The sequence below is a fragment of the Camelus bactrianus genome, chromosome 27, assembly GCF_048773025.1.
Source record: "Camelus bactrianus isolate YW-2024 breed Bactrian camel chromosome 27, ASM4877302v1, whole genome shotgun sequence".
NCBI classification, from domain to species: domain Eukaryota; kingdom Metazoa; phylum Chordata; class Mammalia; order Artiodactyla; family Camelidae; genus Camelus; species Camelus bactrianus.
Genome location: NC_133565.1, coordinates 30,047,846 through 30,071,946, shown reverse-complemented (window position 1 = coordinate 30,071,946; position 24,101 = coordinate 30,047,846). Strand labels below are relative to the sequence as shown.

At 47.8% G+C, this 24,101-nt stretch overlaps 1 protein-coding gene across 1 annotated transcript; it reads left to right on the top strand.

Annotated features, from left to right (window-relative positions):
* The first annotated feature begins 3,596 nt into the window (after nucleotides 1-3,596).
* TMED3 (transmembrane p24 trafficking protein 3) lies at nucleotides 3,597-13,408 on the top strand. Its single transcript, XM_010955174.3, has 3 exons — nucleotides 3,597-3,977; nucleotides 5,683-5,931; nucleotides 12,543-13,408. The coding sequence occupies exons 1-3, from the start codon at nucleotides 3,807-3,809 to the stop codon at nucleotides 12,777-12,779; spliced, it is 657 nt and encodes a 218-aa protein (XP_010953476.1). The 5' UTR covers nucleotides 3,597-3,806; the 3' UTR covers nucleotides 12,780-13,408.
* Nucleotides 13,409-24,101: the final 10,693 nt, after the last annotated feature.

Sequence of the window (24,101 nt, the reverse complement as noted above, 5' to 3'; positions counted from 1 at the left end):
TAATTTTAATACTTCTTCAGAACTCTGAATCCCCCAGATCTCAAATAATACATAATACTCTACACGAAGTGAAGTCTAGCTGAAAAATTCAAGTATCCCCTTGAGATCCTTAAAGGTTCTATGAATACTGAGCCCTAAATTCATTTGTAAAGTAAAATAAATTCAGCCACAGAAGCTCTCCACATCAGACCATTTCTATAATAACATTTGCCAGAAATTTATCTGAATATCCCAATCAAAAGTGCTAAAGATGGTTATAAATACACCAAGTGCTTGTTTTTCAGTAATTCCTTTAGGGCAGGTACATACTCAACCTTGACACTATTGACATTTGGGGCTGGATAACTTTCTGTCGTGGGGAGCTGTCCTGTGCACTACAGAATGTTTAGCAACACCCACAACCTCCACCTATCAGATGCCAGTAGCATCTTACCCCCACATATTGACAACCAAAAGTGTCCCCAGATATGGCTGGATGTCTCCTGAAGGCAACATCACCTCGGCTGATCACCCTTGTTTTGGGAGAATGATTGTGTACGTGGTAGAAATACGTCCAGAGCAACCAAGCTGCATGGAGGTGTGCTCTGGCTGGCTAGCTAGGCTGTCCCACTAACTTAAAGGCAATTCAAACCGTGATTTGGTAAGATGACTGACACATAACGTTGGCCTTTGGGATTTTAGACACGAGTGCTAATGGCCTCCTGGACTTTATAGGAAGGGAAGCAGGTAAGAAGAATAGCACATAAGCGAGTGAAAACCTAGGGCTCATGAACTTGGTTTAGTGTGGACAACCCACACTCTCTTCAGGACCATTTAGACAGTAATAGTTCTTAGCGAGTGGACATGATTACTGGCAGGGCAACAACTCTCTGATGCATTCACTAAAGAGAGAACCAGACAGACAACCATTGTTTTCGGCAGCTCATTAAACACACACACATTACACCTTAAGTACTTTTCCAACTGTCATTAGTGCCAGTTAAAACTAACTTCTGCTAGTAGTATCCAACTGTGGGGATAACAAGACACTGCATAAGAGATTTTTTCTAAACCTTATGCTAAGATTTGAAAGTCTAATTTATCCTAAGTAGTGAATGTGGTCCATTCATAGCAATTAGCTTAGGTAAAACACTATGCCCATCGGAATAGCCTGTCCGTCGCACAAACGCGTAATAGCAGGCACACTGATGCCACTCACTACCTGCATCCATCAGTCTTGACCTTTCCATTGGCCTTTCTGTAGACAGTTATCAGACAGCACCTTGTTTCATCACTATTTGATGATGCATTAGTTGAATTAAACTGTTGCAAACTAGTATAACCATGGCAAAACTTCATTATGGTTAATGCATACATGGGCAATATTCTTCATGTTAACCAACTGCACAGGTATGCTTTTTAAAAAGCATATTTAGATTCAAACATGCTTTCTAGATCAGAGATTTTGGGGAGCCTAGAGTCACTACAGAAGTTAGCTGCAAACTGTAGTTTAAATAACCCATCTACTTAAGACTTCCTGAATGTTTATCAAAATATATTACAGAATGTGAGTCTAAACTTCAAAGTCTGGAATTTTGGTTTGATTTCTAGACATTCCAAAGCCTTTTGTTTGTTTGCTTAAGTTCATTGTTGATTCTCTTAGAGTTTCATCCAGTAAATGCAGGTTTTGTCTGACTTTTCTCCTTTGTGCGTGTTGGTACTTCAGATGTATTGTGTGTTGCTTGAACTGGTTCTCCAGTGTTATATCCTAGTCTCAAGCTGACAACGTGCTCAAGGATGTATCAAAATCCATGTACTGGAACTACTTATATATTTCTAATATGTCAATAAAAGATATATTGCAATCCTTCAGTAGTATTTCTCATTTTTCTTAGTGTAATCTCAATGATAAATATTACCTTTTCCTTAAGATGAGGTTGACATGACTGCCTGGTAAAATTGACCTGAGCAAACACCCAGTATTTTACGTACGTGTGATTTAAAAAATTAATTTTTAATTACACAGGTATTATATTTTCTCTCCTGGTTTAAAAAAAAAAAAAGGCTAAGAATGAGAAGGTGCATTGCCGAACAGGGGCTGGGGTAAGTTCCTTTCCTCTGTTTTTGCTGCTCAGGTCCCCCCAGGGCTGCACCTGCCATCTGCTCTGCCATCTTCCACACAATAGGTGCTAAAACAATGCTGTTCTTTCATTAACCCAGCCCAAGCCAGGGATTCTTTTTTAGTTCATCCATTTCCATTGTCTTATATTCAGCTAACTGTTGATTATAAGTCTCCACATGCTCTGGCTTGAGCTACTGCCCTGAGCGCATGCAGGTGTCTTCTTGGAACTAAATGCAGGGTTTAACATTTAACCTGGTGAAATTTCTCTTCGTTGGTCTTAGTTTAGTACTCCCGCTGATCAAGGTAACCTTGGTCTTACATTTGTCATTTGTTTCTCCACTTGGTGCGTCTAGATTGGATGATTATTAGTTACATGCTTCCTACCAGTCACTAAAAAATAATGTTCACCAGGGCAGAGCCATGCAAAGAGCTTCAGGGCACACTACATACCTTGCCACGTCCGGTACATTATGCGTGCACGGTATTTCACAGCCGACAGACTGCTTTCACATACATTAGCACCTTAATTCGTGGTCAAATAGCCCAGTGACAGAACACGTCAGTCTCATCCACGTGGAGAACTATATGGGCAGTAAAATTCTTTGCTAAAATCAAGATACATCTCATTTAATGATGTTTTGAAAAAATTCTTTACTGCGCAGCAAGACCACAATCAGTGATTTTTCCTTTGTCTTGCCTGATCATAGTGAATATAAAACCCTATAGTAACGATTGCACAAAATATCTTCTTAGGTCAATGGTAACAGATTAAGACTGTAAATTAATTTATCTCCTTTCAACGCTTTTGAGAAGTCAAGGGGAAAAAAAAAATGATTGTTTCGTCCCAGAATAGTCTTCAACTTATCCTGACGACCAAAACATACCTGAAATTGCTGAGTGACAGACCTGGATTCACCTCTTCCCGAAGCCTTGTGTGAGCACACTCTTTTCCCCAAAGGGGATGTAATTACGGGGGTTTACTTACTTTCATTCTCCCCGCACCCCCGCACACTTTTTCACCTTGGGAAGGGGACGGAAATGAAGAAAGGGGTGTTTACTGCGTCCCCAGGGTTCGCACATCTTTTTTCACGTGGCCCGCCTAACTACGGTGCACAGTAGGCGCGGGCACACTCATTTCCAGGCAAGGGGACGATTCCCCGGAGAACTGAGACAAGTTACAGAGCCAGTCAGAAGCGGAGCCTGTACCTCGTAGAACCCCACGGGCTCCGTGTTGCTGCAGCTAGGGAGGGTGGGCTGGGTGGACCTAGGCTCAGCCCTGCGGTTCCCGGAGGGAGCAGAAGAGCTTCAGCAGGGGATGTCCGCAGGGCGCGCCTCTCAGGGGGCGCGCGCCAGGCGGGGGGGAGGGGGGTTGGCGGGGCGAGGGCGGGGCTCCGCTTCCCCTCCACGGAGATACCCCTGCAGAACGGGGAGGGGCGGGCGAAGGGGCGGTCCCCTTCCCCAGGCCAGCCCAGCCGGCGCGCAGGCGCAGGGGCGGAAGGGGCGTGGGGAGGCCGCGGCGCTCCAGGGCCTCGCGCCCCGGCCCACCCGGGAGCGCACGGCTGCGCACTGAGCGGTCGGCTGTCCCGGAAGCGCCGCGCTCGCGCCACGTCTGCCTCTGCAAGTTCTCCCAGGTCTCGCTGACACTGCGCCACCCGCGAGGGGCGCACGCCCGGGCCTCCGCCCGCGGGGCTGGATCGGGAGCATCATGGACAGCGCGACCCCGCGCTCCGCCTCCGCGCTGCTCCTGCTGCTGCTTCTCCTGCTCCGGGCTGAACGGTCGGGGGGCGCCGAGCTCACCTTCGAGCTGCCTGACAACGCCAAGCAGTGCTTCCACGAGGACGTGGAGCAGGGCGTGAAGTTCTCCCTGGATTACCAAGTAAGGCCATGGCTCCCGGTGTCGCCTCCTCTCTCTCCCCCCTCCAGGTCTCGCCTGGGCACTGGCGCGCCCCAGGTTGGAGTGGCTGGAGTTAGCCACAGAGGCTGCAGGGGCCGGGAATGACTGGGGACCAGTTGACTTCCCCGTGAGGAGGAACGTTTTGATCACTCAGAACCCACTCAAGACAGCCCCGACTAAGCAGGGAAGTAGCGCCGCAGGTGCGTGCCCAGGATGGGGATGCCCCGGGGGCGGGTCCTGCATCCTCGGGAGATGGCCAGAATAACTTCCTGCAGGCCCCTTGACTTTAAGGAATGAGATCTATGATTAGCTGGACCCAGGCTCTCTGTCCCAAGTTTCTTGGACTGCTTTGTCCCCTCCTGTACTGAAAAAATGGTGGCAAGAGGAAAAGGGTTTGTGGTTTTATTTTTCCCTCCAGCGTTTGAAGTCATAGCTGGGGTGAGCGCGGAAGTGATGAAAATGGGTGCTTTGGAAAGGAGGTCTCAGCACAGACTTAGAGCTCTGGCAGTGTTTACAAGGAGTGATGTGGCTGCAAGACTTGGCTGCTGCCATATGGCTCAGAACAGCTCCCAGCTCCAGCACTCCTGGCTCCTTTGAGAGATCTCATGGCTCACAGTTCAGGGGAGCAGGTCTTGAGTAAGAAATCTGCCTTTCAGGTTTAGTGAGCAGATCTAGGTTTGGGGGGCTGAGTAGGGATTATACCCAGACAGGCTTCTGCTGGTGGACACATACTGGCAAGCATTTACAGAGATGAGGAAAGACAGACAGCAGGCTGGCAGGCCATTTGATGGTCCTTTTCTGACCAAAGCTCCTAAAAGAGGCTTGTGCTTGGGGACAGCATCATGTATGATGGCCTCTGAGTCGTTCTTCTAGCCACTGTCAGATCTCTGTGGACAGTGTGCAAATTGCGGCTGGGTTAACAGGGGTAACCTAGGTATGGTCACCAAAAATTGATCATTATGAGGCTGGAGGGGGCCTGAGAGGTCATCTGGTCACTGCTGGGTCAGGATTCCCTGTTAAGGAGTATTCAGCCTAAGTTAAACACCTCCAACATTAGGAAGCTCACTAATCACAAAGCAATTTTTTCCATCTGGACAAAAGGAAATTTAAAATTTGGAAGCAAATGGACTGTTGACTGTGTTCCCTGATGGATGTCGGTTATAGTGATTGACTGCCTGTGTGATTTTGCCCTTTGGAGGTTTTTCTCCTTCCTGTGTTTACAGAGAAAGTTTGAGCTAGTGATTCCTGGGAGCTCTCCCACCTCTGATAGTCACTGATTCTGTGAATGCTTCAGCTGTATTTGCCTTCCCGTTGCATTCCATCGGCAATAATATGAATATTTAACAGACGCGTTCAACAATTTGCGTAACCTCGGACCCTCGGTTTCCTCTTCTGTGAAATGGGGAGGATTAGGCTCTTTGTACTCTTTCAGAGCAAAACCTTTGGACTCAGACAGACATGAATTCAGGTCTGTCATTTTCAAGCTGTGTGATCACGGCCACTTTACCTCTCTCAGCCTCAGTTTCATCCTCTGTAAAATGGGGCATGTCATAGTACCTGCTTTAAAAGGTTATGAAGATTAAATGAAAAAAATGTGATGTCTAATCACAGGGTCTGGCTGGTGTTTGGTAAGTGGTGATTGCTCCTCTATTAACATTGGACTGTGGGTGTCTTTTGTGGTTGTCAGGTCATCACTGGAGGCCACTACGATGTTGACTGCTATGTGGAGGACCCCCTGGGGAACACCATCTACAGGGAAACCAAGAAGCAGTATGACAGCTTCACGCACCGGGCTGAGGTCAAGGGCGTTTATCAGTTTTGCTTCAGTAATGAGTTTTCCACCTTCTCTCACAAGACCGTCTACTTTGACTTTCAAGTGGGCGATGAGGCCCCCATTCTCCCAGACATGGGGAATAGGGTCACAGCTCTCACCCAGGTGAGTGGACATTTACAACCCTAGGCTGAGCCCCGCAACCTGCTCCTCCTCTTCTGTCCCCCTCTTGGCTGATCAGCTCCCAGTCTGAAGTCTCAGTGTTGGCTCTGCCCCTCGCTTCACATCCAGTCCTAAGGACAGCATGTTCCCCTTCCCCTCTTCCTGTCTGTTCTTTAACTGGACCCCTCAGTACTCTCCTCTGGTATTCCTGTGTTGCCATTCAGTCTTTGACAGCACTGCTTTCAAAGTACACATAGCATGTGCCTCTCTCTGCTCATATGACATATCTACATCAGAAAGACCAAAGTCCTAGTTTGTATGTGTTAGTTAAGGGAACACAAGCTGCTATAACAAGCCCCAAATACCAATGGTTTAACACAGTGGAAGTTTTTTTTTTTTCTTATTCAAATAATAATGTAGTGAGTTGGGGTAGGGGTGGAGGGCTTTCCTCCATGGAGTTACTCGGGAAGCCAGGCTCCTTTCTTGTCATCTTTCTGCTGTCCCTTAGGGCTTCAGAGTCCTCTGACTCTAGCCACTAAAAGAAGGAGGAAATGAAAAAGCCCCACCTGCGTCTTAAAAGCCAGAAGTAACACCATCACCCCCACTCATATCTCACTGTTGAGAAAGACTCATGTGGACAGTCTGGATGAAAAGAGGGCTGGCAGATACAGTCCTGTTGGGCAGTCGACTCTTTGCAACAACTCCACACTCTGGAAGAGAAACGGTGATATTTTGGGGGACAGATAGTCACCTCTGTCACCCATGGCTCTCATGCTTAACTATAATCCAGTCCTAGCCTCCTCCATCAGTCTTCCCTCCCTCCCACATGCAGGCTCTGAGGCTAGGGACTCTGTATTACTTACCCCCGTGTCTCCAGCACCCCAGTGCATGGGGTGTGGCACAGAATAGCAGCTCACCAAATATTTGTCAGATGACTGAGTGGCAGGGCCCAGGGACACCCGCAACACAGGGATGACCGTGCATGGCTGCACCTGTTCAAGGACCAAAGCCAGAGCATCTGAATCTCCAGAGAGGCCAGAGTACCTTCTAGGCTGCCCTCCAAGGTGACCACATACCCCATTCCCCTATGGCTTTGACCATGGGTTTGTTCCCTAGGCAGTTGGGGTTAGTGGCTCACTGCCCAGTCAGTAAGCACTCTCTGCACATGGCTATTTAAATTTAAATTACTTGAGATTAAGTTAAAAATTCACTTGCTTATTTGCTCTATGGCAACATTTCTAGTGCTCAGTAGTCACAAAAGTGGCTAGAGGCCATGCGTGGAGAGCTCCTTGGGACAACACTGGGTTTGAACTTGGCAACGTGACTGCCGACAGAAGGTCCGGCCCAGGGTGTGTACTGTGTGTAAGATCTTTCACAACCTATCCTCTCGAGAGCTCTGTTGGTCACTGATGAAACAGCTTCCGCCTTGAAGATTGTGTAAGTCTCCAGAAGCTGAGCTGAAGGACTTCCATCTCTTGCCAGTGGAAAAGGAATTGGTGGAGAAGAGGCTTAATGGATTCATGCAAGAGAGACGTTCTTTCCAGGAGCCTTAGAATTGGAGTTTGGTTTTGTTGCAGGAAGAGGGATTGCGCCTCCCTCTTCTTTGTCTGGGAGCCTCGTCCTTCCGCCCAGCCTCAGCAGAGCTGTTCCCTTCAACCGCTGTCCCTCTGGCCCCTCTGCCCGAACGGGCCGGGTTGTGTCTGCGTCTGCCTCCGGGAGCACTGGCTCGCCTGCGGGGGGCGCTCAGTCTGCACGCCGTGCTGGGGTGGTGCGGCTTCAGGGAAGTTGGACGGCGCCGTCCCAGCCGCCAGGAGCCCTGCGTGGAGGGTGACCCTGTAACCCACGTAGCCACGGGACAGTGTGATCAGGGCAGCGATTTAAGGGCGCGGGCGCTCCGGGGAGGGACCCGCTGACTCTTCCAGGAGGCTCAGGGAAGTCTTCACAGGGAGAGTTCTGGCTGAAAAGTGACAGTGTGGGCGGTCACCCAGGAGGGTGTCCGGCGCTGAGGAGGGAGGGCCGCCCAAGCCGAGAACAGCAGGTGCAGGTGTTCACGGTATAGCTTGCACTTTCCTCGCCGGCCCTTGTCTTGTTTCCCTCGGCTCGATCCCCTTGCTGCCTCAGCTGTCATCTCTTCCCCTGAGACTTGGTCCAGCCCCGTGCTGGGCCAGAGACCGTGTTTTCTGGCACCAGTATCAGTACTAGGGTTGAAAGAACAGGACAGAGTGGCCAAGGCCCAGGCCAGGGCTTCAGGCCAGAGAGACTTGTCTTTGGCCTGAGTTCCAGCGTGACCAGGCTCCTACCAGAGGATGTGGGCTGAGCCTGCTACTCAGGGAGCCCAAACTGAGAGGCTTCCTGAGAATCTGGGCAGATCACAGCCTAGGCTGAAGGTTCCTGACAGAGGTCAAAGGCCCGGGGCTGCCTCGGTAGTGGTTGAGGGAAGATTAAGGGTCATCTCATGCATCCCTGCCTTTGAGTTCTTGAAGAATTTAAACAACCAAGAACTCCTATCAGTGAAGGCCCTTATGACGTGAGGCTAAAGGAATTTGCTGGTGGTCACACGATGAAGACCTGGGCATCAGCAGGTGGTAGAGGCGGGATGGGATGTTGGCGTGGGATGGAGGAAAGGGATGGTCCTGGGAGGCGGACTGGTCAGGGTGTCTCCAGAGACCAACTGTCATGATGGAGCAGTGCCCAGAATCCCTGTGAGGTTCCAGGACGCCAGAAACCAGCCAGGGCTGGAGGTTTTGGCAAGGCTGAATGAAGGTTGCACTCTGGGGAGGTGGGGACCTGGGCAAACAGGGCTCTTAGGAGCAGCAGGGATTCTGCTGGCTTCCCTCAAGGCAGGAAGCAGGCTGGCCGGGTTACCTAACTGACATTTTGTGATAACAAGCTGAAGAGGTGCCTTAGCCTGATGCCAACGGCAGATCCCAGTCAGTGGCTGGGGAATTAGCATGTTTTTGTGCTAGGGGATGCTTCCAGGTGTCTGTGGATCTGGGGATGTGTTGTGCTGGCGTCTCCGGTGGGGTCTATGCCAGGCTCTAAAGGTGTCTCCTGGCTTTAGATGCTAGGAAAGCTGCAGAGTCCCAGCTGTTGCTCTGGTACCCTCTGGGAACCGGCCTCCTTCCCTGCCGCTGATCTGATCTGAAGCTGTTCCTTTAAAGGCCTCAGGCCCTCTTCATAGAATCACAGTGCTGGTCTCTGGCCGGTGACATCGGATCTAAGCCTTTAAAGTGATGCCTTACGTAGCCTATCTGGTGTACTCTCTGCCTGGGGCGCCTGTATGTGTGATATCTGTGTCCTCCTTCGTTTCTCTTCCTCTCCCCCTCCTCCTCCTCTAGTGATTCTGGACCCTGGGAGAAGGCTGCAGGTATCAGCCTATACTGCTGAATGCCCAGTCTTGGGCCCAGGGGTCCAAGGAGCTTCCAATTCAAGTGAATATAATTAAGTTTCTGAATGCTCTTGTGATGGAAATAAACACGGAAAATGGAATTCTAGCCTGGAAAACCAGTGAGCCCTTCCCTAGTGTTTAAAAACAAAGCCTCTGTGTATTTATACATACTAACCGTGTGTATATATGCATGTGTGCACGTATGCATATGTGTGTGTGTGTCTACACGTACATATGTGCATCTCTGTTCATCCCATTAACTTCAGGAACAATCTGCGTGTTACCAAGTCCTCTAGGTCTCTCCCGGCTCCACCCTTCTCCCCCTACTTGGCGACCTCCTCAATTGAGGCCCTCGTCTTTTCCTTGCCCGCAGATTGCAGCAGCCAAAGTGGTTTCCCTGCCTCCCATCTCCCCCTGCATCGTGGCTTCTCTTCAAGTGGGATCCTGGTCTTGCCATTCTTTTGCTCACAGGGCTGATTGTTAAAAGTCTTGACTCTCAAGGCCTTTGCTGTGAGCCTCTACCTACCCACGACTTCCTCCCCACACAGCCCCGGCCCTGGGCAGGGCCCTGCAGGTGCTCCTTACCGGGCTTTTCTCACCTGCCTGCCCCTCATCCTCCGCCAGGTGACGTGCTGTCCATCTGTCAGGGTTCAGTTTTCCACTTCCTATGTCAGGTAGCCCTCCACCTCCCCTGACAGGATTAGCAGCTTTCTCCTCCCAGCTTCCCCATAACTCTGCTCTCCTGTCTCTTGCTGGCTCTTGTCACAATCCATCACATTGATCCCTTTCTATAAATTGTGACCTTTTTGAGACCCAGGACTGTGCCTGACTCTGATTGATCTCTCAGTTTCCTGGGCCCAGCATCATGTCTGGAAGATAAATAGGCATTTAATAAATAGACATTTGAAAGAATGAATCAGTGGGAGTTTGGGCTATAGAAGAAAGCCCCGCATGATTTGGAATCCCTGTATTCTCATTTTCACGGGTATCTCTCTTGAGTTCCCCAGCCCTACCTTCAGTAACTGTGGTCTTGCAGGAACCACCAGGGTGATCTAGAGAACTAGTTTGACTTACCAAGTCCTCCTGTGTCGTGGTCATAGGTAGTGACTGGAAGGGGGCTCTAGGGAAGCTTCTAGAAATGTCATACCTTGATTCAACTTCGGTACAAGTTGGCACTTAAAAGTCCCTTTGGAATCAACTTCTTGATGTCAGGAGCCCTTCTCAGGATCATTTGTCCTTCTCTCAACATCAGACATTTATAGGTACAGGCATTCCTTGTTTTCCTGTGCTTCACAGGTGCTGCTTTTTTTTTTTTTTTAAACAAATGGAAGGTTTGTGGCTGTGATGATGGTTAGCATTTTTTAGCAATAAAGTGTTTTTTAATTAAGATATGTGCATTTTTTTTTAGACACAATGCTGTTGCACACTTAACACGCTACAGAATCGTGTAAACATAACTTTGATACGCACTGGGAAACGAAAAAATTCATGTGACTCGCTTCATTGTTGTATTTGTTTTACTGCAGTGGTGTGGAACAGAATTTGCAATGTCTCCGAGGTATGCCTGTGCAACCTACCCACCAAACGTGGGGAGTGTGAAGACCCCGGGCTGGCTAACCCCACTTGCAAGAGGAGACTGCAGTATAATGGCCCAAACAGTGGGTGTGCAGGGCGCCACTGAGGAAGCAGTTTCAAAGTTCCCCTTGAGGGGATAATTGAAACAGACAGGCTTGTTCTTTACTGTGGATTCTGCCCCTTGAACTGGTGCCCAGTCGAGCTCCACTAACTCCACCTGATGCACAGTAACCGTGTCAGTTTTCCCTCCATGTGACATTTCGCCACCTCTTACCCGCAGATCAGAATGAGGAGTCAGCCAGTATGTGCAGAGGAAGCCCACGCCCCTGGAGGTAGACCAGTGGTCAGACAGAAGATGCTGCCTTGTCAACAGAAAGGCTGAAGGGCAGCTTGTCTGTCCTCCTGTAGTCTAGCTTAGCGCCTAGAATAGCCCGGAATAAAGACTATCTAATGGGGCAGGTAAGGAGAACACACTTTCTCGGTCAGAGTCCCCCATTTGCCTTCAGTCTGTGAGAGAAATGAGGGGTGTCGGGGGCAGTGACGGCAGTTACACTGGTTCAGTCCTTTTTGGCGCCTTGCGCCGCGCTTTGTCGACGGCCACCTTTGGAGTTCGGGGGCTGAAGCAGATGTCTGCTGGATGCTGTATGAACTTCTCTAGCCCGAGAACTCACTGTTGGGTTAGAAGTTTCTAGGTTTTGGATAAAATGATGTTTTAGAGATGGCCTGTGAGTAAGAGCTCATGTTTCTTCACAGACATGATGTATTTTGTTTTCTGTTGCTGAGTCAGTAATGACTATGAACCTGACGGCTGCAAACGACACCCACCTATCATCTCCCAGTCCTGTGGGCTCTGAGCCTGGGCAGGCTCGGCTGGGTCCCCTGCTCAGGGTCTCAAGGCTGAAATCAAGGTGCCGGTGGGCGGGCTTCTCATCTGGAGGCTCCAGGGAGGAACATGAGTGCTTTGACACTCATTCAGGTGGTTGGTGGAATTTAGTTCCTTGTGGCTGTAGGACCGAGTTCACTATTTCCTCGTTGGCTGTTGAGCTCTCAGGTCCTGGAGGCCTTTTCTGGTCCTTGCACGTGACCTTCTGTATCTTCAGAGCCAGCAGTGGTGCACTGAATTCTTCTCAGGCATCCCGCCTCTCTGACCTTTCCTTTAGCTGACCAGCTGGGGAAAGCTCTCTGCTCTGAAGGGCTCCTGTGATTTGGTCAGGCCCACTGGACAGTCTCCCTGTCTTAAGGTCAACTGTACCATATAACAGTCCCGGAAGTGACAGCTCATCATATTTGCAGGTTCCTGGGATTAGGGCAGGGAATCTGGGGGTAATGATCCTGGCCTATCAGAGATGTGGTATTAAATAAGAGAAAACAGGGCACTGGTGGGAAGCATAGGCTCGGGACTTAGATAGTTGAGTTTAAATCTTGACTCTGCTGTCTCCTAACTGTGTGGCTCTGAGCAAGTTACTTAACCTCTCTGAGCCTCAACTAGACTTGTTTGGAAGGTTCAGTAGAACTACGTCAAACCCTTAGCGCAGACACAGCCAGCATTCAGTAGAATTACCAAGGATGTTGACGACAACGCATGCTGTGTGCTGGATTCCGTTCTTCTTTTCTGGGGGTTCGCAGTGACTGCTTTTCTCTCCCTGTGCAGATGGAATCTGCCTGTGTGACCATCCATGAGGCTCTGAAGACGGTGATTGACTCCCAGACACATTACCGGCTCCGGGAGGCCCAGGACCGGGCCCGGGCCGAAGACCTGAATAGCCGAGTCTCTTACTGGTCTGTCGGTGAGACGATTGCCCTGTTCGTGGTCAGCGTCAGCCAGGTGCTGCTGCTGAAAAGCTTCTTCACAGAGAAACGGCCCGTCAGCAGGGCGGTCCACTCCTAGTGGGGCGCTCTGCTCCCGGCCCCTCACTCCCCAGGATGGAGCAGCTCCTCGAGGTCACAGGCTCCTGGGGGCTGGTGGGCACAGCCCAGGGTAGGGGCAGAGCTGCCTGGAGGAGCGTGGGGTGACGTGCCCTCACCTGCACTCTATTCAGATGCCTGGTCCTCGTCCGGCAGCCTCAGCTCCTAGAACGCCATGCTTGGAGGCATCCGGCTGCCTTATGTGTGTAACGCTGAGCGAAGAAGGAAGGGATCCCCAGGCTGGGGACTGGCCACTGTGGGAGGCAGGCAGGCGGCCATCCAGTGGCCTGGCTGGTAGGAGGAGCCCCACGTGCCCAGGCCTCCAGGCGGCAGCTCAGGGCTTTCTCTCTGCTCCGTGACACATGGCCCACTTGGCTTGTGTGTGTCCTAACCCGGGTGGGGAAGACAGGGCCCTCCGTCTGGCCTCTCCTCCCACGGAGCTCTGTACCTGTGGAAACGAGGCCCTGAAGTGGCTTTGCAGGGGTCCCCACCCCAGGCGGGCCATGGGATCAGCCCTGCAGGCAGGAACAACATGGTGGCTGGGTGCCTTGGGTGGCTGCGTATCTCCTGGGAGGCAGGACTCTGGCTAATAAAAACCGCGTGTGAGCACCACGGAGACTTGTGCCTTTCTTTTCTTTGCCCTAACGGAGCTCGCAGCTTAATGGGGAGTGTTGGTGCGCATATAAAAAGTTACAGCGCAGTAGAGCAAGTGATGCCCCAGAGACATTTGCGGAAGGGGGAGTAAATTACTGTCCTCTCAGTTGAATGAAAACAGTGAAAAAGGGAGTTGGTAATTTTGTGGTCTCAGGCTCCAGAGATTACTGTCAACAACTGAGTCATTTAATCCAAACAGAGGGACTAAGACCAGAAAAAGAAAAGACTGAGCAATGATGAGTGGCTGCCCCAAGTGCCATTTCCACAGCAGCCACAGTAGTCTCTTTAAAACTTAAGTGAGACCCTGTCACTCCTGGTCAAAACCTTCCCGAGGCTCCACACAGCGTTCACGGTTCAGGATGAAGTCCTCACCATGGACCACAAAGTCCTGCACCATCTGGTGCCCCAGCCTCTGGCCCTGTGAGTCCTACCACCCCCGCCTTCTCCCTTGACTCACTCCACCCATGCCCTCCTGGTCTTGCTGTTCCTAATCACACCAGGCCATGCTTATGCCTCAGGGCCTTTGCACAGGTTGTTCCCTCTGTTAGAACACTCTCGCCCTGAGACCTGCGTGACCTGCTCCATCGTTTCCTCTTGACCAGTGTCACATTATCAGTGAGATAACCACTATTCTCATCTGCCCTGGCCCTCCGTGTCTCTGTCTCAGCTTTACTTCTGTGTCATTTATCACCATTGACAGATTGTGTTGCTTGTCTGTTTATTGTCTTGCTCATCTCATTAAGGTGTAAACTCCAGGAAGGTAGGGACTTTGTTTACTGCTGTATCCCTAATGTAGAGAATAATGCCTGATACATACTAAGGTCTAAATATATGTTAGTTACTAGACGAACAGCCTTGCCCATCAGTAAGAAATTAATGCCTATGGATCAAGTGTCTGTACAGTAGGTGTTGAGGGAAGATATGATACCTACCCTGAAAAAATCTATCAAGAAATCTGAAATCCTGAGCTATCTGGCAAGTGTTAATAAAGCACTGTAGGACACAAAATAATCCCACTAGAAAGCAACTCCATAAGCCTTACTTCACTTGTTTGAAAGATAAACCCTGCTTACCTGTTCATATGGTATTTTTTCTCTCTGAAAATTAAGTACCAAGTGTCTACAAAAGATGATTTAGGAAATATGTGTGGAGTATGGTTAAAAACAACACAGCACATCCTTAGGTACCGCTCTCTGGGTTAAGCAACAGAGCGTGACTGTTGCCTCTTAGAAGCCCCCTGTCTGCTCTTCACAAACATCTTCTCCCCTGACCCCCCACCTCCGCCGACCAAGAGAACCACCAACCTGGACTGAGAGTTTAGCAAGTGCTGAGAAGTTGTTCAGAGAATTGAGGGATGTTGCTCTGCTGAAGCTCCTCCCGTCATCTGCTTTCTTACGGGAATGATGTTCTGGGCTTACAGCCTTGAAAAAACAAACAATAAAAGAATTGCTGGTGACTCCTATTTGATTTACATACTCCTGTAATCATTCATCCATAAATGTGTGATCTGATTGGGGAGGGGGTAAAGCCCTGCCCCATTCATTGAATTAGGAGATAATGTTCACAGTGAAGTTTATTTTTCATGTTTACTATTTATCAAATGTTTATATTTATGATCAGTTATATGCTAATAACAATTGTAATAACTCCCCAGTCCAGGAGAAATGCTTAACACTCAGAGCTTTTACACTTACAGGACATGAAACAAGTTTTAAAATTTCGATGTATAATCACTTTTTTTTTTTATAAAGAAATACAATAGAATATTCAGTGTAAGAATTTCAAGCATAAAAGGATATAATTCCATTCGGGAGGGGAAATGGAAGTCTGAAGGAGAGGGAAGGATGGAAAATTTCAGGTCGTGTATTTAGGGGTGATATGCCAGAAAACATCTGTTGTAACTTTTAATTTTATAATGAAAAATTCTAGCTGTCAGCTGAAAAGGCTTGACGAGGCTCTCATAGCTTCTTAAGTCCTCTTAAAGGGTGTTCAAGAAAGAGAAATGGGGGGCACTGCTTCACTTTGCATGCAGATTCCCTAGGGAGACTTTGTCCTTGGCACCGTGGCTTGGCACTTGAGAAGGAGAACTGGGCTGGGACTGATCCTTCTGGATTTGAATCCGAGTCTGCCATGTACTAGTTATGTCCTCCTGGGCAAAGCACTGAAGTTCCCTGAGCCTTAGTTTCCTCATCCGTAAAACGGGCATAAGGGGTATTTTGCCTGGGCAAGGCTGTGGGGCTTGTGTGTCATTGGTGAGCAGCACTGGGATTCACCCCATCCCCAGAAGACTTGATTCGAATTTGAGGTCTTGACGCTACTGAATGGACATGTTTATACAGAGTTGCAATGTAGTTCAAGGAGAATGGAAGCCTAGAGACCTGGAGGGCTGTCCAGAAATGCAGAACTGTTTTTCTGCAGCTTCAAAAGGGGCTGCTGAACGGTCACACCGCCTGGGGTGTGGCAGTGACTTCCTGTTTAATTAACAAGACCAGCTGCTCCATCTCCTGACGCCGTAAAGGCTCTTCCCTCAGCCTCTGTCTTGCTGGTCTTGGGGCACCACCTTGAGCCTTCACTTGCCCTTAACCCTGCCCAGCCTTTGTCAACAGCCCCTCCATTAAACTCTCAACTTAAAGTAGAAAAGAAGGAGGGAAAGAAGTCAGTTGTTGCAGATTCTAGAAAGCGAGGAGGATTAGAACAAAGCTGTGAATACGTGTGACCACCCCTGGGGAGGTGGCTCTGGGAGAAGGCTGGATGTTCTCCCAGTTTAAAGGTGGGTCCTTAAGCCTGGAGATGTGTGCACTCAGGGATTTCCTCGAGCCCTGCTGTTTGATCACATACATGAAGGTCCCCAGCGCAACACTGGTCTAAAACAAATGCCAATTTCCTGCTCTTCTTACTCACACGCACCAACCAAACGCTAGTGAGTAAACCAGATGCAGTGGCACCTGAGGGGTCTGAACACTTACACCCATCCTCGAGAACTTACGGTCAGGCCTTCCTGCTGTTCCCTGTCGGGACTGACAGTTCGACGGCTTTTATTTGCTTCTCGTGGAGTTTGTGCTCATGGGAGGGATGGCCCGTTTCGCTTATCCTAAATAAGCCTTTCAAAATAGAGGACGGTTGCTTCCTTGGGGTTAGTTAGGGTGACAGTACCCAGCCAGCAAGCGTATCTTTTTCCAAGAAGATTCTATGTGTTGGGGGCCAGTGGGGTTCTGTAAGAAACCTCAGCTGTAGAAACAAATAGGTAGGCGTGAATCCCAGGCGATAACGAAGTGTCGGAGACTGTCCTGTTCACGGCAGGTGACGCTGACGTGGCTCCAGCTCTCCCTTGAACGCCAGTCAAAATGTGTTACTTCCCTGAATGGGACTCAGCAGCGGTGGTAACAAGTCACCCTTCCTGCCGATAGTGTCCACGGCAAAAAGAAAGGCGCACGTGGGCCGGGTGGCTTGTGTGATACACGAAGAAAGAGCCGTGGCTTCGCCTCTCGGATCACCAGGCAGCCTTCTGACTGTGAGCTGGCTTCTCACACACTTTGCTTTCAAGAAGACAATATATTTGTGCTGAGCTTTTAAATTGTGAAACTATTAAAAGCCACAGTCTCATTTTCATTTATGATGTCATATATACAGGCAATTAAAATATCAGCTAGAATTTATCTAGTCCCCTGTTCCTCATGCAAGGCAACTCATCTTAGTAAGACTTGTCCTCAGGCAGGTCCGAAGCCTGGGGTAGCTCCTGGGACATGGCCTTTGGTTTATCTGCTCTTTTGAGCCAACGATCTCAAGAATGTGTCGGGTTTGTACTGCACTTGGTGGACGGACAAGCAGCTAGAGGCTGCACAATAGTGGAGTGTGTGTGCGTGTGTGTGTGTGTGTGTGTGTATGCTGGGAGGAAAGGGTAAGTATACAAAGATCCCATGTCACCTTCAGGGAGGTGGCCTGGCAAGGTGGCCACCCAACAAATCCAACCTAAAGAAGCTCCAGAAGCAAGGGGGACGCCTGCATCTGAGGACCTCACACACGCACACCACTGGCACAGCGTGCATGGAGAGGGGTGGGAGGGGGCGGTGGCGCCCAGCCAGCACCCAGAAGTGAAGTTAGAGGAAAAACTTCCACGTTCTGTGCCGGCCTATCCTGCGCATTGGCCTTGAGACTACCAGGGCCACCCCCTCTGCCGCGGTTCCAGTGGCAGCAGCCCAGGCTGCAGGTAGCTGTGCGGGGCAGGCCCTGCGGCAGAGTGGTGAGCAGCTGATGGCCACCTGCCCCAGGGCCTCTACTCTCCCCTGTCCTCCCCTCTCTGAGACCCATGGGAGGTGGATTAAAAACCAAGGCTGCTCTCTCATTCCAGTGCTGTTCTGTCTTGAGAGTTTAAAGTGAACTTTGAACAAAGCTGCGAAGCATTAGCAAATGAGCTTCTCCGTTGTGATTCTTCACCCTGGGGCTCCCTCCCTCCCCTCTCCTTAGAGTCTCTGGAGAGATACCAGCTAGGACCTGGCCTTTAGCCCTTGTCAATACACATCCCCAGACCCCAGGGTCGAAATAACCAGACCGCTGAGGATACCATGAAAGAGATACAACACCCTGGCCAGCACATACCATTTGAAGCAAAACTGTTGGAACATGTGGACCCCAATTTTTAAGTAACATGACAAACACACTCTAAAAGAGGACATTTGAATTATACTTTGCTGTAACAAGAAGCTGTAATAAAAAACCAAATGGAAACATTATGTATGAGAAATATAAAAAAAGACGACCCCAGAGCAGACAGACGCATGAAACAGAGCTGATCTGTATGAAAGGCCCTCCTAGGAAGCAGCAGGAGAGAAAGGAGAACATATTTTTTAAAAGCTGAGAGAAATGGAAATGGTGAAAGCAGAGGTGGTAAGAGATGAATAACAGGTGGAGAAAATATATTTAGAGAAATGATAAAAATGAACCTCTCAGAACTAAAGAAAGATGGAAAATCTCAGAGCAAAAGTTCTCCCAGAGGGACAAACAGGTTTGGGGATTGACAGGTAAACCCCCGCACGGACGCATAATGACAATGATGGGTGAGAAAACCAGAGGCAAAGGGAAGATTCCGAATGCCTCGAATGCCTCGGGAGAGGAAGGGCGAATCCCCTGCCAATCAGACTGAAATTAGATTTCTCAACAGCAACACTGCGTGTAGGAAGAAAGTGAGGTACGTTTTTAAATCAGAAAAGGCAAGAGTAAAATCACCCCTGGATGTAGACACTTGTAGCCGAATCGTAAACACGAAAGCCCACTGAACATCTCAGGCTCACAGGAGCACAGGGGAGGCAGGGGAGAGGAGGCAGGCAGCTGTCAGACGGGCGAGAACTGGTGTTTACTGTTGTCTGAAAAATCTAGGGTCAGAGAAAAGGAGGGAAGGAAATACACACATGCCAACCAAGAATTACTGTCCTGAACAAGGTCCGCAGAGTTTACAGATGCAAGCAGAGAGGCCACAGGGCCGGAGGGTGCACTGAAAGTTCTCATCTCATTTGGGAAAAGATACTGATGAGTTTAAGAAATCCACAGAGGTGAGTAGTTATGAGTTTGGGCCTTAAGTTAAAAGCACCCACCATAAAAACAAAGCTAGAAAACATAATTTTGAAATTGGTAGAAGAAAACTTGACCCATCCAAGGAAGAACTGAAAGGAAGCAAAAAAAGACAGCCCAGTAAATGAAAATAGGGGGGAAAGATAGAAAAACCCATGTATATTTCTAATAAAAGAATGATTCCAATAAATGTAATCAATTAGATGGGAAAGGCTCTCAGATTAGATAGAAATAAAAGAACCAATAATGTATTTTCTTTAAGAGGCATACCTAGCAAAAAGAAAAAAGAAAAAAAGAAAAACAAAGGAAAAAAGAAAATTAAAAAAAGAGGCATACCTAAAAGACACGCAAAAGCTGAAAATAAAAATGTAAATTTAGGTAATATTACAGCATCTGACAAAATAGAATTCAAGGCAAATGATTACAAGAATCAGTATTATTGTAAGAACGCAGGTAGAACATTCTTGGCCAAACTCACAAGCAAGCGCAATCTAACACAGGGGAATGAACAGATCTGGGGAGAACCTGTTTTTCTAGCTCTGGCGGCAGTGACGGGCGGGCGGTGGTGAGTCCCTCCCAGCTCTCTGGGAAACTTGTGGGTGGTACGAGTTGGAACTTTTGGGTTATGTGGAAATCAACCATCTTTAGCTTATGGTGACTCTAGACATATGCTTTTTATACCCTCCAAACTACCGGGCCATTATAATCCTGGATTCCGACACAGTTTTATGCTATTTCCTTTCTTCCAGTTTGTGTTTTTCAGTTCAGTGTTTGACCATAGGAGACAAGTTTCATCTCAGCTGACTTTGCTCAGTATGGACTCCTGGTTCCTGAGGCCCACACAGCCCTGTGTTGAAAACCGTCATGAGCTTGAGAATCAGCGTGAGAGGGCCCTTGAACAACAACAGAACATCTTCAAATGAGGTAAAACAGCGTGGTTCTCAGGCAGCTTTTCCTTCAAACATGACTGGAGTTAAAACCAAACTGGGTAATTTGTATGCACTCATAACCTATGAGAAATCAGAGAAAATACACCCCTCTAAGCATTTGTGGTTTGATGTGATTACCATAAATCAGGAACATCCTCGTAGTAAATTCTTAATAGAAATAATAGCTTAATAGTAACTCTATAAAATAATTATCTTGGACTTCTGATATAAAAAAGAAGATCTCCCCTCCCCACCCGACCCCTGGTTCCCTGAGATTAACCCAAGCAAATAAGAGTAAATAGAATTTAAATCACTGAAACCAGGGAAAAGACACAATCCCAGATCGTTAACCACGTGGAGCAGCTGTCAAATACGGTGATACTTGAACCAAAAGGAGGGAGACGCCTAGAGCAGTTCCAGAGGGTTAAGACTTTTCTAAAAGAAGGAGGTATTATCCTGAATAGCTGAGCAGCAGCGCTCGGAATGTTAGCATCTCAGAGCCAAGTGTGAGTGGCGGGGCAACTCCTACTCTATTCCTCACCTCAGAGTGGCAGCGGAGGTGGGGTCGGAGGGGAGTCTCGTCAGACAGGTGGGCAAGAGATGTGACAGGTGGAGGAAGGGTGTGTGTGTCGGGGGCAATCAGCTCTGAGGCTTTGTTGACACCAAATCTTCCCCCCGAAAGGCCTGTGGCTGGCGGGGCAGCACTGAAAACTGCCGTCTTCTTGATCACCTTGAAGATGGCTGAGCAGAAGCCTGTTCTCAGCACGTGCCCAGGAGAGCTGATGAAAAAAGCACCTGGAGGTGCCCAGCTCTAAGCTCCCCACTGCCCCGACTTCTCCAGGATAATTCTTCAGCAAATTCATGACCCCCATGACAAGAGGAGTGACAAACCAGGACCAGAAATGAGAGCAAAGTAACAAATAGAAGACATGCAAAGAATAAATTTCAGTGTGATGCAAACAAATATGTTCCCCCTCATAGTCTTTAAAAAAAGGCACTAAGACTTCAGAAGAGGGTGACAAGGAATTATAAAAGAGGTTATAACACAACAAAAGATATGAAAAAAGAGCTGCCAAATCTCAGGGAATATGTGGAAGAGGTTAAAAAAAAAAAACCACATTACAAAAGAGACAGTCAATTGGAGGATGCCAAAAAGAGAACAGGAAGTGCTGAAATCAAAAGAAGGCTTGAGACAGGTGTCCAAAATAAAACGGAAAAAGAACAAAGAGCTGGGAGTTATTAGGGAGAAGCTGAGAGATTTGTACAACAAAGGGTATCCCTCATGCACATAATTGGTGTCCCTGAAGAAAATAGGACCACAACAACAAATCTAACGACATGAAAAAGAAAGCTTTTAATAAAAATAAAGGAAGAGCTAAATCCTCAGTTTAAAAGGGTACCTTGCATTTCAGGAAAAATTAAAGTGGAATGATTAACACAGACACATCCTGGTGAAGTTACTGAGCTTTGAAAAAAGGTAAAGAAACTATCAACACCTATGTGACATGAAAAAGACAGAGACAAAAAAACAAGTAACCTACAAAAGGAAGAAATCATGTGATCTTCAACTTTTGGTAACATTTACTGCAATAAGACAGCAAGTAGTGTCTACAAAGAACTCAGGTAAAGAGAGTGCAGACCAAAGACGATTTTAAACTAACTTGTCATTCAAGAACAAAAGCACTGGATGATCATTTCAGTCAACTCTCAGAGCAGCTCTATGACACAGGAATTACTAATATCCCCATTTTATAGATGAGGAAAACTGAGGCACAGAGAATTTATTCAACTTGTCCCAAGGCCGTAGAGCTAGGAAGTATAAAGTGAGAAAAGCTATTTGATTACCTCAAGAGGCCTTGAAAAATAAGTTAATAAGATTAGTAAAATTTGTCCCTGATGAAAACTTTTTTTTTCATTTTTCAGTTTTATTAGGTAGCATTGTTACAATTTGACTGCACAATATATAATATATATAATATACAATATACTTCATGTAAATACATATGCATGATATACTGCACATATTTTTAAATTTACAGATATGTACTATTCATTGTTTCTAAGAACCTTTAGAGCTTTAGCTTTTTAAACTTACATAGTTATCAAAGGAATAAAGCCAGCCACAAAACAAGAATTACTTCAAAAAGACACACACCCTGCTATTAACAGCAACATTATTTATAATCGCCAAGATATGGAAGCATCCTCAGTGCACATCAGTAAGATGAATGGAGAACACTTTTGATCAGGAATAATCGGTGAGGGATAAGGAGGGGTGGCAGCTGGTGCGGGGCTGCGGGCTGGAGCTGAGTCTGGCCTTTGTGATTCTGCTGCCAGTGAGGGGGGACATTTCTTCTAGACCTGGTGTATTAGTCACAATTTTCCAGAGAAGAAGAACCAATAAGACCAAAGAATTTGATTTTAGGAAGAGCGAGCTGTGCGATGTCCTAGGTCAGGAGAAGCTGGACGTCCCAGCTCAGTTGGGGAAAGCAAGTTCCTCTACCTTGTTCTGTTTAGGCGCTCTGTGGACTGGATGGTGCCCACTTCCTGGTAGACAATCTTCTTTATTCCGTCTCCTTATTCAATTGCTAGTCTCTTCCAGAGACACCCTCACAGACACACCCAGAAACAATGTCTTACCAGCTATCCAGGTGTCGGTCCAGGCAAGCTGACACATGAAATTAACCGTCACACCTGGGTTGGATATTTCCCCTTCCCTGAATTGCTGCAGCTCTAGCAGGCGGATGTGAAAATGTCAAAAAGAAAGATGGGGCCCCACAGGCTGGCTTAGCAGCTGGACCTTAGGGGCTTCTTGAACCTTGAGAGAGCCGGCGGCAAACGCATGATTACTCTGGGTGGATCACATGAAGACTCTACCTACTGGAGTGACTTGATTGGCTTATAAAATCAAGGGACACAGACATTGCCAGTACCTGAAATACTTAGCCCTCTTATCATGCTCCAAATTTCTGTGTATCCGGGTATGAAAAGTGATCACCGGAAGCTGTCCTGGGAGCCTGCATCAAAGCAGGGGGCCGGCGAGCTCTGTTAGGTATTCCATCCGGGCTGTGGTAGACCCTGGAGGACCACGCCTGACTGTTACCAAGCTTGACTGGCTGGAATCCAAAGTACCCGCTTTAGCTGCTCTCTCCTGCAAGGTGTATTAGTTTGCTAGAGCTGCTGTGACAAATACCACAGACTGGGTGGTGCAAACAACAGGTTTATTTTCCCATAGTTTTGGAGGCTGGAAGTCGGAGATCAAAGTGTTAGCAGGATTGGCTCCTTCTGAGGCCTCTCTCTCTCTGCATCTTTAGATGTGTCTTCACGTGGTCCTTCCTCTGTGCAGGTGTCCAAATATCCTCTTCTTACAGGGACTCTGGTCATATTGGATCCACGTCAATAACCTCAACTTAATTACATCTTTAAAGGCCTTATCTGCAAATAGAGCTGCATGCTGAGGTATTAGAGGTTAAGACGTAAATAGGAATTTTAGGGAGATGTAATTTGGCCCATAACAGTTGATATTGGTCCAATTCTTTTAATCTATGCTGTTTTTAAAAAAATAAATTTATTTTTTCCAGACCACTGTTTTGTGAAGATTAGATATATTTTATAGCTTGAATTAGGGACCCCCCTCCCCAGCTATTGATCATACTCTAGCCTCCTCTGGAACATGCACAGAAGGTGCCTGGAGTGCAGAAGGGTTTGGTGGCAATCAAGTCCTGATTCTGCCACCTGGGAGCTGTGGGAGGGTGAGCAAATCACACGGTCTCTCCCCTTGGAGCCTCAGCGTCCTCATTTGTGACAAAACGTGATATTAAGGGACGTGTATAATGATGTTCATTGCAGCATTGTGTGTGGTGATAAAACATTGGCTGGAAACCAAATGTCCGTCAGTGGGAGAACAGATCAACAAAATGCAGTGCATTTATATGTGGGAATACTTTAAGATGGTTAGAAATAAATGGAATGACTCCCCATGCAGCCACAGGAAATGGTATTGAAAACATACTGTTGAGTGAAAAAAAAAAGTTGGAAAACGTGATGCCACTTACATATCACTAAAACACACAGAAAATAATATTCTGCATAGCTTAAGGAAACACACATATTTGTGTGTGTGTTAAATATACTATAAATGTATATACTACAATTAC

Excerpts from the sequence above, each read along its gene's own strand:
- TMED3 (XM_010955174.3), top strand. The coding sequence starts at position 3,807 with ATGGACAGCGCGACCCCGCGCTCCGCCTCCGCGCTGCTCCTGCTGCTG. Across the intron at positions 3,978-5,682 it reads AGTTCTCCCTGGATTACCAA|GTCATCACTGGAGGCCACTA; the intron begins GTAAGGCCATGG and ends TGTGGTTGTCAG. Across the intron at positions 5,932-12,542 it reads GGGTCACAGCTCTCACCCAG|ATGGAATCTGCCTGTGTGAC; the intron begins GTGAGTGGACAT and ends CTCCCTGTGCAG.